Here is a 14,732-nt window from a genome sequence, read left to right on the forward strand (position 1 = left end):
TGAGCGGCGCCTTCCGAAAATCACCATTATATTTTTACTACTATACCATCACCCCAAAGAAACCATATATATTTTCCCTTATACCAACCTAAACAAGTAATATATAACCCTGAAAAGCAAATTTGGGAAGGTTAAAGATGATATATGGGTCAAATAGCAAGCCTTGGGTATAAACAAGTTGCAATAGGATCATAATATTATAAAGTTTCCAATACGTTTTAATGGTGTTTCTATTTGAATCGGATCATCTTACCGCTAGTAGTAAAGTCGTCTATATTATCGTAAAATTTGTTTCATTGGAAAGTTATGAACCCTCTCTAATTTACTCAATATACGCCATGGCAGCTTTACTGAAGAAGAGGGCCTTGGCGGAGTACTGTCAGACGGTTGTGGTAAATATATAACAGCGGCCATGACGTATTATTGGTATTACATGCTGAACTGATAACTGCTTTCTCAAATTTGTTCCCTGATATTACTTTTTTTCTTTCATTACCTGATTGTGAAGTACTGTAATATTACATTTACCTACAGCCACGTATGTACGATGGAATAAACTGACATGAGCAACTATTATACCCCAATCCATAGCCGCTAGTTACTGTATAATGAACTGGCATTGCATTTTAAGCTGTATTGCATAATATTTATTTTCTTACCTCATGCACCATACTTTTAATCCTTTAATATATGATGCGGCAGAATTTCAGTACCAGCCATTATGTTTATAGTTAATGCATGTTAAACAGGTGCTTGGAGGTCTAATGGTCTCAGGTACTCCAGATGGATGTGGTCCTTAAATTGTTTAAGTTCAAGGATTGGTTTGGGTTTATTGCTGTTCCCTACGTGTCAGCAAGTGGGTTGGTCGAGGGTCAGTGCTCCTCCCCATAAAACAACAAACTCAAAGACAAATGGCCACCCCTAATGGGATTATGGTGTCTGGCTATAGATGGATAAATTATTGCTACATAATGCTACTCAGGGATTGGTGACTGGTAATTCCTGCAGTAAATGTATGGACTAAGTACCCTAGCCGCTGGTCCCTACACTCCAGTTGAATGAAGACCATCATTACATTCATGTGTACATCAATATACTCATTTTACACTAACTTGGCCTAAAATTGCCATCTCTTCATTATAAATACTGAGTTTGAAGAATGCATCAGTACTAGAATATGATGCCTGTCATGAAAAAGTGCAATGGAAAGGATGTAGAGCTGTAGTATTGTCTACTCTGCCACTGAACTACACACAAGGAAAATTACGGCCAAGATAGAGTAAAATGAGTAACCCCTAACCCCTAAACGCTTAACTGATGGTAGCATGTAGTCAGACTGGAGAATAAATTTGACTAGTAACCAAGGAGACTCATTCCTACCTTGTATTTATGACTCACCAAATTTCATGCAACCTCAAGTTAATATTCAAGTTATGAGTGACCAAGTTCCGTTGGATGAAGACCAACTTGAAAGGTGGGAGTGAATGTTGAGGGTGGAGCTGGGGAAGGCAGGCCAAAAAATACATGGGATGAGGCCATAGAATGTGACCTGAGGGATAAGGGAATTCATAGAGAGGCCACTAGAGATAAAGCAGCATGGAAAGTTGCCATTAAGTCACCAAGGCCAGTGTATTTGAAGTCTGTATACCGGTAAATGAAGTGAAAGAAAAACTAATGAGAATGCAGTTCCGTGGCTGTGTATCCTCACTGGCGCTTCTTGGGTGTAAGGTCAACCACCCTGGCATTGTACACGGTTCCCGGGGCTACAAGGACCCATATGGCCCAAACTTTTATCATGTCAGTAAACACAGCCTCCTATGTGTTACTGTCATTTTTCCATTCGTCACGGACAAGTAATTAGGTTTGAGTAATTTAACTTTGATTTGCAAGGCTAGTCCAGCAAAAATGCTTTGGTTAAAGGTATAGGTTGGGGTAGATGGTATGAGGTATTTAGCTGTGGTGCTTATCTCCATAACTTAGGCCTTTGAGCCAGTAGCTATTGTGTCATCCATCAACTATCATGAGATACAGTGCCACTGCATCATGCAGGTTACCGTACCACAGTTACCGGTACTGCCCGTAGATGCTACCCTGGGTACCATACTCATTTTACCTACCAACCCACAAATGGTGGACGTACACCTGAAATGAGTGGTGGCAGCTGCCTGCACCAGTGTTCCAACTCTGGTGTCAACAGGCTGACAGCATTATAGCTAACAGTGATGACCACACAGCCTGTGCTAAGGTTAGGTTCAGCAATAAATACTCATGTATGATGTACTCACTACGCTCCAAATGCATTCCTTAACAGCCCATTTCAAATGCTCGTACTCTTGAGCTACAATTTTCGTGCCACACCAAAGTCATACTGGTATGTTAATGTAGTCACCAAAACCCTTTCATGCGAGCCTTTCATATGATGATGATGATAATGCAATGTAGGTGTAAAATACTGGGCTGGTACCTACCATTACTCCCTGCCACACAGGAGGATGGCCCACGTCCGGCTAAGAGGCTGCAGTTGGTCCGACGCAGCCGCACCGTGGACCACAGTGAGGTCAACCCAGCAGCCCTTGACACAGACCAACCAGACCTGCTCCTTCCGGCTCTTGGAGATATACACAATGCTCTCCCACTTACGGTATATACCACTGCCATGTCTGTTGGATGTTGCATGATGCAGGCTATTCTATCTACCTCTAGACAAATTTACCCCACTTTTGAGAAATTCTTTGAACTGGAGGGTTTAAAAATAGCTCAACTTAACTTCTTCCACGAGTGAATATTGTCACTGAATAATCGTCTGAAGGCAGGGAAAATCTATCTATCTATCTATCTATCTATTGCCAGACGCCATAATCCCGTATGGGGTGGCCATTTGACTCTGAGTTATTTGTTTTACAGGGAGGGGCACTAACCCTCCACCAACCCACTTGACACGTAGGGAGCATGTATGGTTTGGTTATATGGTTACCACCCAGCATTGTAAATGGTTTCTTGGCTTACAGGAAACCATTTGGCTTGTCACTCAATGTAAAGCCACCTGTAACGGAAAGAAAAGCATTAAGTAGTGACAGGAAAGATGGGAGAAATAGGAAGAGAGGAGGGCAGGCACAGAAAAAGAATGATAAAGGCTAAGCAAGAAGTAGGCAGCACTACATCAAGTGAGTGGATGATGGTCGCCACCACCTACCACTAGCAGGGAAAATAGAGCAGTAAATACATAATGGGACTGAAGGTGTTAATACTCTAAACTTCAGTATCTTAGCCCCACCCCCTTCCTGCACCTGAAGCTCTCCTGTACACTGTTCACTTTATTCTGTTATTATTAGTATTGCTATTATCATTATTTTTATTATTATTTTTTTTTTTAGCTACTTGGTCCAGATTTTCATCCTTTTGCAACTTAGTTCAGTTAGCTCAGTTGCAGAGAAAGACAATACTGTAGCTCTACATCATTTCCCTAGTACTTGATTATAACTTACATCATATTCTAGTGTTTATCTACTATTACAACTCAGCACTCAAGATGGAAAGATGGCAATTTTTGGCCAAGATAGAGTAAAAAGGGTATTGGTGTATACTTGCCATCTCTCCCTCCTGTGTGTTGAGCGTCAGCAACAGATTAATAAACGAATATGATTCTAGTTAAGAAGAAGGGCAATGGAAAGAATGTTGTGCCACAGTATTGCCTTATTCAGCCACTGAGCTACAGGAAGTAAGCTGCAAAAAGGACAAAAGCCTCCACTTAGTTAAAAAGAATTACATTATACAACCAAAGGGGGTAGTATGTGATTGCCTGTTACTGGTTTTTAAGGTGATTAATTTATTCGTTGGGGCTGGTTAGTACTTGGATGGGTGACCGCCTGGGAACACCAGATGCTGTTGGCATCCCTACGTGTCAGGTGGGGTTGGTGGAGGATTAGTGCCCCTCCCTGTAAAACAATTAACTCTAAGCCCTTGACCACCCCGTTTGGGATACATGGCGTCTGGCAATGAATGAAAAAAATGAATGATTTATTCGTACGTCTCACCATCAAGTGAGAAAAAAGCGTACACAGTACATGCCAGAATGGTCAGTGATCTCAAAATATAACTACGGCAAAATCCAGTCCCACTTTGCCCTATATACTTAGTAGCCTAGGGACCTGGGCTAAGTAGCTCATTTCTAACATTTAAGGTCTCATTGATTGGCCCTTTCTCGCCCCTGAGTAAATATAACATAAATGTATTGAAATATCACCTGACGAGATGTGTAGGTAAATGTTGTGAATGGTGTTATGCAGGGTGATGTGCAGAATGAGGTGGTGGCGGGTCTGATGAAGCTGATACAGATGGACTCCCTGCCCACCATCATCACCAGCAAGGCTCTCTCTCTCCTTGCCAGCATCGTCACCACACACGCCCAGGCACAAGTAAGTCTGCTCTCTGCTGTATCTGTAGAAATATGCTGTGTGAGTCTAACATATCTATCACTTTGGATCCTGGTGCCATAATCCCAGAAGGGGTGGCCGCACTGTACTGTATTTTCATCAGATAGACAATATGGATACTTTTTTTTTTAAGCCTTTCTTACTTGCTTACATGTGTGCAGAGGTGCTGAATATACAAGAAATGATAAAATTAGTGTGTAAGACCTATTCTGAGGTAGGGGGGCACTGCTTCACTATCCGTAAATATTAAATAATCCAAAATTTCAAAAAGGTGAGCCATTAGAGATGGGCCTGACCGAGGGGGGACCAGGGCCCCACCATGCCCCCCATAGCTATGCAACTACATACATTGATCTTTTACAGCCAGTCTTTGAGGATGTGCTACTACATACATTGATCATTTTCAGCCAATCTTTGAGGATGTGCTAAGTGTTGGTCAGCGCAGCAAGTCACACAAGGTAATTGCACAGGTTGTACACACAGCCTGCGCCCTGGCCCAGTGTCACCCCAGGGACCCCAAGATGCAGGACCAGGCCATACAGCTGGCTCTGTCACAGTTCAACAGCACTAAGTTCCTTGTTGTGGTAAGTACTGTGCGGCACGATCCTTGATGCCTTAGTTCCTTATTGTGTTCAGTGCTATGTTTATCATTCTGTTAGTGTTATAGAGAAAGAGCCATAGGAAGGAATAAATGCTGTGTTCATTATTACAGTAGGAGCTTTATTTTTAAAACTGTAGAGGATGATGGAGGACAGTTGGGTGTGGAAAGTGAGAAGTGTGGATGTTGTGGGTAGGGTTACAAGAGGCAGACTGAAAAAGACCTGGGACGAGGTCACAGACTGTGACCTCAGAGATAAGGTACTGAATAGGGAAGTTACCAGAGATCAAGCAGCACAGACAGCTGCTGGTAGGTGACCAAGGCTGACGCATTCAAGCATCTTGAGCCTTTATAAACAATACAAACAAATGAACAAGAAAGATGTGGATAGGCCCTCATTTTTTTTACAAATAATTTTGGACACCCCAGCTTTTATGATAATTTTGTACAAAGCCTCTGTTTTTTATGAGAATTTTGGACAAAATTTGAACAAACATGCCAACGGCCATACCACGTTGAGTACACCGCTTCCCGTCCGATCAGCAAAGTTAAGCAACGTTGGGTCTGGTTAGTACTTGGAACGGTGACCGCCTGGGAACACCAGATGCTGTTGGCATCCCTACGTGTCAAGTGGGGTTGGTGGAGGATTAGTGCCCCTCCCTGTAAAACAATTAACTCTAAGCCCTTGGCCACCCCGTTTGGGATACATGGCATCTGGCAATGAATGAATGAATGATGTTGGAGCCTTAACATCTGAAGCAGACTAACCTCAACTGATTAAGTGGTGTATAATTCATCACCATCTTACCACACAGGTGCGTTCACTGGAGGCGGTGGGCAGCCTGTGTCCAGCAGAAGCAGGGCGGGTGCAGTCCTCCATCACACACACCCTTATAACACACACGGCACACCAGGACAACAGGGTCAGGACGGCTGCCTTCAATGCCCTGGTATGACAATGAGAGGGAAATTGTTCACACTGCCACAATTATTAGTGTTATAAACGGCTGAAAGATGAATATTAAGCTTTGAGTTGTCATAAATATGTGTAGTTGAAATTATAATTTTTTCTTGCTCCCATAATCCTACCTCACCACATCCGTAGGTGGGAAGGAGGTGTGGATGATACTGATGGTGAAATTACACACACATTACAGTGTCCTTGATGTAATTATATCTATATTTAATGAAGGAATATTAATGTAGAATGTAGGATGTGATGTTATGTGTCATGCTGTAGAATTTTCTGGTAGTAGAGTATGGACTGTGAGTAATGTGATATAATTGACACTGATTTTTTTTTTCCCCCTCTCCCCAGTTGATGGTGCATGAGAAGGGTGTCAAAGTGCCTGGTGAGGTGTATGATAGTGCATGCAAGGCCCTGACTGATGACTACCAGTGTGTTAGAGAAGCAGCGTTACAAACCATTAAGGTCAGTACCAACACACGATACACCTATCAAACAATCCACCATCCCTGTACTGTAACGCAGCCTCCTCACAACAACACACAAGAGTACCTGTTTGAAGTGACCAATTTCTTATACTGTACTTCACTCGGCTCACATCTAAATAAGCCTGAAGTTGATACAATAACAGCAGCAATAGCACCTCCCATGTTCAGGTGCTCAAACTGCAATTTCTTCCAGGTTTTGGCAGACAGTGACCCAGAACGTCTCATCCCGATTCCTGAGAGTGACGAGCCTCTGCGTCTGGTGGACCACGCCTTCTCTCAGCTGTGTTCTGCTGTCAATGATATATGTGTTCGTGTCAGGACTCAGGCGGCTGCACTTCTTGGGATGCTGAATGGGGTCTCAGAGTGGTTTTTGCAGCAAACGTGGGATAAGAAGTTGATGTCTAATATGAAGGTGGGTTTGGGAGAGATTGGAAGCCTTTTGCCATTATTTTTTTTTTTCCCTTAATAGATTCATTTGTGAAATGGAGCCAGGAATCCTTGAGCTTGATTAATATGTGAATGATTGTGATCCCCATTTTACCTGGCCAGCTGGTGATTCTTGTCACTCATTGTTTTTCAGTCTTGTGGCTGAAAAGGAGCGTTGCAGTGTGGATGTGGATGTGATAGGAAGTGTTAGGAGAAACACATTGAGGTGGTTTGGCCATGTGGAGAGGATGGAGAGAGAGAGAGACTGATGAGGAGAGTGTATGTGAGTGAAGTGGAAGGGGGGAGAGGGAGGGGGAGACCAAGGATGAGTGGAGGGATGGAGTAGAGAGGTATATGAGAGAGGGGGGTGTAAGTCGGGGGGAGGGCAGTGAAGTGGTGGGGGCGACAGAGCGATATGGAGGCAATTTGTTTGTGGCCACCCCTTATAGGATTAAGGCTTCTGGCTATATATAGATAGATAGATAGATATATGACTCTTACCTCAACTCAACTTTTAGGTGGGACTAAGGATTAGGATGGTGATTGTCATAGCTCATTTTAAGAGGTGGCTTGATTGATGAGAGTTTATGAATTTCAGAGGAAGCGTTCAGCCCATGAGCGTGTACAAGCATTAGTATCGTCAGGAGAGTGGTCCACGGGTAAACGCTGGGCAGATGACAAGCCCAAGGAAGAGGTTGAGGCAGATTCCGTGTCCATCATCAACACCGGGTCCTGTGGCGCATTTGTTCATGGCCTGGAGGATGAGTTTTTAGGTGAGGCAGAGGTGGAGGTGTGTCTTGTAATGCAGTAAGTCGTAAGGCCTTATTATTTCACTCATTCTTTCTTTCTTTTAATGCTAGGATGAAGGAACCAAAGGCCAGAAGCCCACAAGATTGTTCCCTCCAAGAAAAAAATAAAATAACAGAGCCAAATTAAGATTCACTCATTTTGAGATGTGTGGACACACTGTGTTTAAAAGACCAGAGATCATAAGCAGCAGGAAATACAGATAGAAGATGGTAATATAATTTTTTTTTTTTTTTCCCACCTAAACACAAAGCTTTATCTTCTTTGCCGGCAGTTCTTACTATACTTAACCCCTAGACGCCAGGAATGTTTTGGACATGGCCGCCCTCTCCCTTTGGCAGTATTTCCCAAAATAGCCTTTTTTCAGGCCTTCATATCTGGGAAAGTATAGCAGTTAGGGAAACACATTAAATACCATATTACTCACCAACTCTTCTTGTGAATGAAAGCATCCCCAGGTCAGCAGGTGGTTGCATCAGTGAGTAAGGATGTGAAGAAGATGAGCAACTCTTGGCGCTGGAAGCAGGATGTATTTGTGTGTGTGCAGGCGGCCCCAACTTTGTCTTTGCTCTCAGTGTGATAACTTCTCCACTACTAGATAAACTAGTCATAGTGGTGTTCAAGGCACATCCTATGGCACTATCACTGGGCTCTTTCCTAGTATCCTCGGCAGAGCCTTGGCGGGGTGGATCAGGCAGGGGGCCTGCGTGAGACAGGAACGGAATCAGACAAGGAGAGTTCAGAAAACATCGTTCAGCACCTGGCTAAGTCACAGAGAAGACTGAGGCACATTTGCTTCAGGTGGCAGGCATCTCTCCCAGCCCTTTGGTGATGAGATCAGATGGCAGCCAGTTCAAACTGTGGCGGGATTGCATTTGTGGCTCCTCCCATCACCCAGCGGTCTCCGTCCACCCCTCATGCGGCGGCTATACTTTTCCCCCGGCGCGTAGGGGTTAAGGTCATTTCACTTGAAGTACAATAGAGTTTTGCCTGTGAACATGCTGTACATTACATGCCGTTCCCATTTGTTACACCTCTTCCCTCTGTCTCTTGTAACCCATTCACAGCAGTACCAGTCATACTGTCATAACTAGTCCCACCATAAAATTTACACCTCTTCCTCTCATTTCTCTGCTCCTTTCATTACCTGCATTAGCCTATATCAGTCCTGGTATCACCACCACTTACTGTGTTCTGTATGTATGACAGAGGTACGTAATGCCACCCTGGACTCCATCTGTGCCCTGGCATTGAACAACACGCAGTTTGCCAACCAGTCACTGGATTTCCTAGTGGACATGTTCAACGATGAGATTGAAGAAGTCCGCCTCAAAGCTATACAGGTACGCTAAGAGTTGGTACAGTAAATTCCATCCACATCTCTTTAGTCTGAGGACATATTGTGTTTTTCAGCCTTACTGTCTTCAGCTTTGTTCAGTTTAGGAGAAGGGAGACAGTTTTTATTAACCCATTCAGTGTGAGAGGACTTTCTTACATCAAACATAATCATTCTTCTTCCATTTTATCATTTTACCCTCTCCCTGGTGCAGTTGAAAGACACCTTCATGTGGTGGCACTGATATAACCAGGTAGCAGAACTTCTTGGATATACAAACATTCTTCAGCTCCCTCTCTATCCCCCTAAAGGAGGATGGTTGCAGGAGAGGAGCAGCATCAGCCAGCAGTCCACCAGGTTCACATACAGATAAACCTGGATCCACAACTACTACTGCTGCTGTATTTTACCATTATCCTCCCATTACAGGTACTACAGCAAGTGGCTGGCCTAATAACTCTCCGTGCCGACCAACTGGAGGAGATCCTTCATGCCCTAAAGGATAGTTCCCTGGACATCCGTGAATGCCTACACACCTTCCTGGCCACCACAGTACTCTCCACAATATCATCCGTCAAGCTGTGTGTAACGGCTCTGCTGGATAACCTTCGACGCTATCCACAGGTATTGTCCATTCATCACATAAGCCTTCACTTCCTGTATTGAATTGTGTGGACGTGTGCAGATGGTGAGAATGTGAATGTCAGGGGTAGGGATGTGAGAGACAGACTGAAATTACCTGGGACGAAGTCATAGAGTGTGACCTCAGGGATAAGGGACTGAATAGGGAGGCTGCCAGAGACTGAGCAGCATGGGAAGCCATCATAGGGTGACCAAGGCCGATGTATGCAGGCACATTGGAGCCTTTGTAAACGAAACGAACAAAATGATCATAACACTATTCAGTTACTCCAGGATCAGTGGATAGATAAGTATGGTAGACATAACATCCTCCGTAACAAGACTGTTTGCTTGTTCCAGGACCGTCGCAGTATTCACAGGTGTTTACGCAGTCTGGGCATGAACCACCCAACTCTGGTGTGGGCGCTTGTCACAGAGCTACTGGCTATACACCCTTACTTTGATGGGGTGGAGCCAAGCGTTCAAGACTCCGAGTACATCTGTAAGGTGAGGATGATCTATCTATATACTGTACTGTATCTATCTGTGTATTTATCTGTCTGTCTGCCTATAGCCAGACACCTTAAGTCCATAAGGGGTGGCCACAAAAAAAACATCTCCATATTGCCCTGTCCCCAGGGAATTATGCTGTAGTTTCTTCACTTTAACTTGGCCCAGAATTTGCCCTTTTGAATCTTGTTTCATGTAGCCCAGTGACAGAAAAACAGCACTTCAGCTTCACATCCTTTCTATAGCACTTCTTCATGATTAGCTTCATATTGAGTGTTAATATACTGCTGTAACGCAGCATTCAAGATGAAGAGATGGCAGTTTTAGGCCAGGTTAGAATAAAATGAGTATAGTAGTCGTAGTAGTAGTAGCAGTTGTTGTCCCGGGCTCTTCTGAAACATGAACTTGGTAGACTGCAGGCTGAAGTTGCCTTTCCTCGGCAGTCCACCATCCTCCTTTTGGATTATAGTGAGGGAGTTGATGGATGTTTGTATTAGTGAGCAGCAGAGCCATTCACTTACAGTATATTGGTGCCACTGCATAGAGATTTAAAAAAAATGCAATAATGGCCTAGCATGAACTTTGCAGTGATGTTAATTTACTTCTTGTGTATCTGCAGTTGATCCTGGTGCTAAATGCCGCTGTCAAATGCACCACCATCGTACCACTACTGGAGCAACACACCCTCCGCCACTATGCCTACCTCAGAGACACAATGCCACAGCTCGTACCAGTTCTCAAGGTATTCATTTATGCCTGCTATGAAAAAAATCCTTCTCTTGTTCTCTGGACCCTACCTCACCTCATCCATAGGTGGGAAAAGAGTTCTGTTGATGGTAGGTAGAGGCAGCCACCTTCCATTCACTCGGTATGAGATGATGTTCTAGGTGTTTGTGGAGATTTCTCATCATCTTTTCTTAGTAATCTGTTCTTTGTTTCTTAGAAGCGCCAGTTATTCCTACAAAATTCACTGTCATTCAGTACATATTTATACTTTTACAGTTATGAGAATTTTGACAGTTGTATACAATACAAACTTCATCAATAGAAGTGGCAGCAACTAATCCTGTACTCATCCACATCTCTTCAGGCCAAAATAACATACTGAATAGGGAGGCTGCCAGAGATTGAGCAGCACAGAGAGCTTCCATTAGGTGACCAAGGCCAGCTCATGCAAGGATGTTGGAGTCTTTATAAATGATACGATACAATAAGCGATACAAATGTTAAAATGTAGAAGGCAAAATAAACTGCTGAGGTGGAGGTGCTGAAAAGCCTCCTGATCCACCAAGAACATACCTTAGAGTGCTGCCTTCACATTATTTTAGCTGTAGTGGGAAGTACAGGGTATAGATACTGTATAAAGTCTAATCAGTGTTTTTGCTGTTTATGTATTAACTGTGATGTATTAATCACTTCGGCAGCTTGGTGAGGAGTGGCAGCCATCAAGCGTCCCAGTATCCACCAACACTCTGCAGTTCCTGAAGGAGTCCATGGAGAAGGTGGCCAATCTGGACCGCTCATCTACCCAACTACGCATGACCATTTATCAGACCGTCCACTCGGATCTTATCAAGCTGGCCGACATAGACCCAGCCCTGTCTCCAGCCGCCCATTTTGCAGCCTCATATACCCAGTGCATGTTACTCTTCAGCAAGATACTGTCGACGAGGAACTGGCTCACCCCCTCGTCCCTATCCATACAGCAGAGTGGAGCCCTTAAGAGTAACGTAGACCAGCTTCTCAGGACAACCTTTAGACTACGACATGCATTCACAAATTTGAGTCCAGCGGAGGAAGCCAGTATTAGAAACCTCCGGGTCCGCACTTTGGCTCTCCAGTTGGTCTATGTTGTTCATGGGTCCACTGGTTCAGCTCTAGGTCTGTGTGATAATTTCCTAGAGCACACTGAGGCTCTACACAGGTACCTGACTGATGAGAAACTAAGTGCAGACTCATTCCTAGAGGCTGTTTTTGAGGCACTGAGTCAACTGGAAGAGCCTCGACCTGGTGCTGTGGCTAGGATACTTCAACCACTACTCTTGTCCCACCCTGTACCTGCTCTGGCCCCCATAAGCAACCCTGCACAGGTCCACATGTGCTCGGCAGAAATCATCGAACCCCAGAGTGACAGCGAAACGATCCACAAACTGAGTGCCGGACTAGTTGTAGGGGTACCTCTGGACGCTGAAATATCACACATACCCGATCCTTCAACCCTGCGGATCCGTGTAGCATATCCGGATCATTCGACGCACCTAGTTGTACCCCAGAAAAGTCATCTTAGGCTCGTCTCCCCTGGTACATACAGGCTTTTAACGACAGTCTTGGTCTCGGCACAGATGTCCTGGTCGGAGGCTTGTCATGTTGGTCTCTCGTTGGTCCTGGATCTTAGTGACCAGGAGGTTTTGGCCGCACGTAGGCATTCACTGGCCAAGGCGGACGATTCAGCCACCATCATCCAACTTGTCAAGCCTGTTAAAGTCCTGGTCTGGCCAAAAACTGTTAGGAAAGGAATTTGAGTTGGTGGATCATCATCATCGTCATTATCACCATTGTCACCATCATCATCATCATCCACACCTTATCCACCCATTATTCCATTATTAAGGCTTTTATATTATCATTTATATTATCATTATCATTGCTGTCATCATTTGCATCATTATCATCTTCATCATCACCTTTTCTTTTCCATTATCATGATTTTCGTCATGATCATCATCATGTTATCATTATCCAAACCCTAATTTCCACTCAAGAGATACAGTGAGGCAAGATCCAGGAACAAAGGAAAAATGTAAAAACAGGACAAATTATCACTCAGGATGACCGGTAAAATGAATCCTGCCGTCATTCACATGTACAGTAATCTAAACTTTAAAAATCTTAGTTAAATTGTGTAAAAACTACTAAACCATAATTAAGTTAAAAAAAAAATCTCTATTTTACACATGTGTGACATGTTGCATTGTGTTTAATACTTTGCAGTAACATGTTTAGTAATGCAGATTGTCATTAACAATCGTATCTGATTAATTTATAACTATTAAAATAACTGATGCAGTGTATTCAGTATCTCAGAGATAATGAAGAGATCTGTATCTAAATTATTTCCATAATTAATTTCTCCATGTATCCTTTCGTTACTGTCTGACGCTGTAACTGTCCATTGTAGAACCAAACCTCCTGAGAGGAAAAGAGGTAGTCACTCTGTCCCGAATTTACCTTGCCTTTTTAAATACCTGAGCTAAGTCAATTATATGCAGTACAGTACTGTACTTTTTTTTTGTTTTTTCCCCTTAAGTTTTCAAGGACTTTTTTTTTGTTTTTTTAATTATACAGTAAGTGAGAACACTGTCTCAAAAATAACCTTTTTACTTATGAACAGAACATACTTTTATGTACATACATGTTCAGCTTAGGCCAAAATTGTTATATCCTCCTAATAAACAATTTTCTCAGATCTGGGTGTCATTCTTCTGTTTATCCTTTTTACTTGTGTTTCACTGGAAGAAGGATGGGACTGGGGAGGAATGACAGGACTGGAATATTTGGGTGTTGTGATGAGGAGGGGTTGATTGAGAAGGTTAGCATGCTGAGAGGATGGAAGACTACAATTGGATGCGGATGGTGAGAAGTGTGAACATCAAGGGTAAGGGTGCAAGAGGCAGACCAAAAATGACGTGGGACGAAGTCAAGTGAGACCTCAGGGAAAAGGGACTGAATAGGGAGGCTGCCAGAGATCAAGCAATGTGAAGAGCCACCATTAGGTGACCAAGGCCAATGCATGCAAATATGTTGGACCCTTTATAAATTATGCGACATAAAAGACATGCAACGATACTTTTGTTTCACTGGTACTGGAAGACGATGCCTTCATGTGATGGCACTGATAGGACCAGGCAGTGGAGTTGCTCAGTTATATAAACATCCCTCAATCCCCTAACTACCTTCTAAATGCAGGATGGACTTTACAAGCAAGGAAATTTTTGCCTGCAGTCCACTGGGTTTGCATTTAGATGAACCTGGGGTTGAAAATATTATTACTACTACCATGAGGTCTAGTACTGTTACTGCTACTACTTAAAAAAAAAAAAAAAAAAAAAAAAAAAGTTGGCTTAACATACAGATACAACTTTGTCCTATCACCAACATCTTTATCCTCATCTGAATAAAACTGTCTGATGGCAGCAAGAATAAAATGGACTATAATACATCATTGTCACGGAAGGAAAAAAAAAAATCCCATTATATGAGACTGCTAAAAATGCTGGTAAGAATACACGAGTTCGTTAATAAATCTTATCCATTGATCTAAAACAATGCAACAGGACAATATGCACAAAGGAGAGAGAGAGAGAGAGAGAGAAGCCAGCTGAGCATATTTTTTGTTCCATTCCCGTAATCTCCACCTCCCCCACCCCCTCTCTTGCCGAATCTTTCTTATCAATATTGTATTGAATGACCCTGAACCAGATATTAATAGCAGCCTATCATCGGTAACTGAACACACTAATGAGAGAGAGAGAGAGAGAGAGAGAGA

At 43.2% G+C, this 14,732-nt stretch overlaps 1 protein-coding gene and 1 non-coding gene across 2 annotated transcripts; both read left to right on the top strand.

Moving 5' to 3' along the window:
• Positions 1-338: 338 nt before the first annotated feature.
• Positions 339-12,732, top strand: IntS4 (integrator complex subunit 4). The gene is made up of 13 exons (XM_080286839.1): positions 339-392; positions 2,489-2,641; positions 4,287-4,415; positions 4,841-5,017; positions 5,847-5,981; positions 6,350-6,463; positions 6,680-6,898; positions 7,511-7,685; positions 8,929-9,062; positions 9,485-9,679; positions 10,037-10,183; positions 10,806-10,928; positions 11,611-12,732. The coding sequence occupies exons 1-13, from the start codon at positions 339-341 to the stop codon at positions 12,706-12,708; spliced, it is 2,853 nt and encodes a 950-aa protein (XP_080142965.1). The 3' UTR covers positions 12,709-12,732.
• On the top strand, positions 5,529-5,647 carry LOC145418486 (5S ribosomal RNA). The gene has a single exon (XR_013900703.1). It is a non-coding gene; the product is annotated as a 5S ribosomal RNA (ribosomal RNA).
• Positions 12,733-14,732: the final 2,000 nt, after the last annotated feature.

This window comes from Coenobita brevimanus, chromosome 114 (genome assembly GCF_032717465.1).
Source record: "Coenobita brevimanus isolate Jiangsu-jjx chromosome 114, ASM3271746v2, whole genome shotgun sequence".
Taxonomy (NCBI): domain Eukaryota; kingdom Metazoa; phylum Arthropoda; class Malacostraca; order Decapoda; family Coenobitidae; genus Coenobita; species Coenobita brevimanus.